Source organism: Sipha flava, unplaced genomic scaffold, assembly GCF_003268045.1.
Source record: "Sipha flava isolate LNK unplaced genomic scaffold, YSA_version1 32235_pilon_pilon, whole genome shotgun sequence".
Taxonomy (NCBI): domain Eukaryota; kingdom Metazoa; phylum Arthropoda; class Insecta; order Hemiptera; family Aphididae; genus Sipha; species Sipha flava.
In genome coordinates, this window is record NW_020273005.1 from 2294 (window position 1) to 3828 (window position 1535).

The 1535-nt window shown below is 22.3% G+C and overlaps 1 protein-coding gene across 1 annotated transcript; it reads left to right on the forward strand.

Moving 5' to 3' along the window:
- Positions 1-376: 376 nt before the first annotated feature.
- LOC112686672 lies at positions 377-1311 on the forward strand (the record flags this gene model as incomplete). Its single annotated transcript, XM_025559066.1, is given in 4 exon segments — positions 377-409; positions 501-696; positions 808-1012; positions 1233-1311. Coding segments are annotated over 3 exon segments (336 nt in total). The 5' UTR covers positions 377-386.
- Positions 1312-1535: the final 224 nt, after the last annotated feature.

A 1535-nucleotide genomic window follows, 5' to 3' on the forward strand; every position in this document is an offset into this window, starting at 1 on the left:
AAATGAGGAGGTTAACTTGCTGCAACAACAATTAAGTATTCGTAAATTGGAAATTAATCTATTAAAAAAAAAACAAGAGTATTCAAATTATCATACAATGGATACAGGCTTGTACAAAGGTTTAAATGATAACCCATTAGAAAATAATAAAAATGAATGCCAAAGATCATCATCAATATTAATGGTTAGTTTTTTTATTACTTTAGCAATATATTTTAAATAAATTCATTTTCATACATTTTTGTTTTAAGGATACTGTAAACGATAAATTACTACTTTTAATGAGATTTGAAATTCAATTGAGAGACTTAAAAATATTTGTGCTATCTGCTCTGGTTAATCCAGAAACTCATGAATATTCAATATTAGTGATTTCTAATTTAAATATGGAATCTGTTGGTAAGATAAGGTAAGCAATTTATCATAATTCATGTTTATCTTTTTAGATTATAGTAGATAATTTAGATAGTAGTTATTTTTAATTTTATTTATTTTTACAGATTTAAAATAAACCATGAGAATCATGAAATCATAACTTATTTTGAAAAGTTTTTTAAACTTGTTGAACAAAACTTAAGATTCAAAGTAAAATTGCAGCAAACATATAATAATGAACAAAAAGAAGTATTGTGCTTTGTAACAAATACTCCAAAACTATTGAATAGTAATACTTATGAACCCAATGATATATATCAAGTAAATATTGGTCCCAACTTTTTATTTAGTTATCAATTTTCCATTATGAAACTTAAAAATCTACATTTTTATTACAAATATTGTTTTTAATAAACTTTGTTTTTTTTTTAGTTGTTAATGTTATTATCAATGGATGCACATAACTTCTGTATACAATCAAACAAATTGGAAAATTTAACTTTTAATGATAGAGAAAGAAAAGATAATGAATTAAATATTGACTCATAATATACAACTCTGCATATGTTCCTTATTATACATAAGTCAAATGAAACAAAAATAATTTCAAAATTAATTCTATATTTTTAAGTCAAATGTGAGTCATTTTTCATGTTTTCAGTCAATGCTAAAATATCGCTGCTTATTAAATTTAAATAAATTTATAACTGTTTTTTAAAAAAGCATTACTAAATTGGGATACATGTTATGTTTATAAAATAAACATCATTTATTGTATATTTTTTATATAAGTATATAGTTATTTGGCTTTATTCATTCAATTACAGTTAGAATTTTACTAATTATTTTGGTTTCAGCAGGTGGAATACAAATATATTGAAAGTACTCAGCTCTGTACTAAAGCAAAGTTATTAAATGATCCAAATAAATGTTTAGGTAAATATTTAAAAAAAATAATATGTTCATACAATACTTCTTCAACATCATTCTTTTTTTCGCTTAAATAAGTATAAAAATGTTGACAACTATTTTCCTAGTCTACAATCAATTGGTTGTTTTGATAGCAGTTTATTTTATTATTGTATACTTGAAAAGTTTTTACTGTGCTAGTAACTTTTGGTATCAAATTTCCACTAAATTGAATCCAATTTAAATATGTA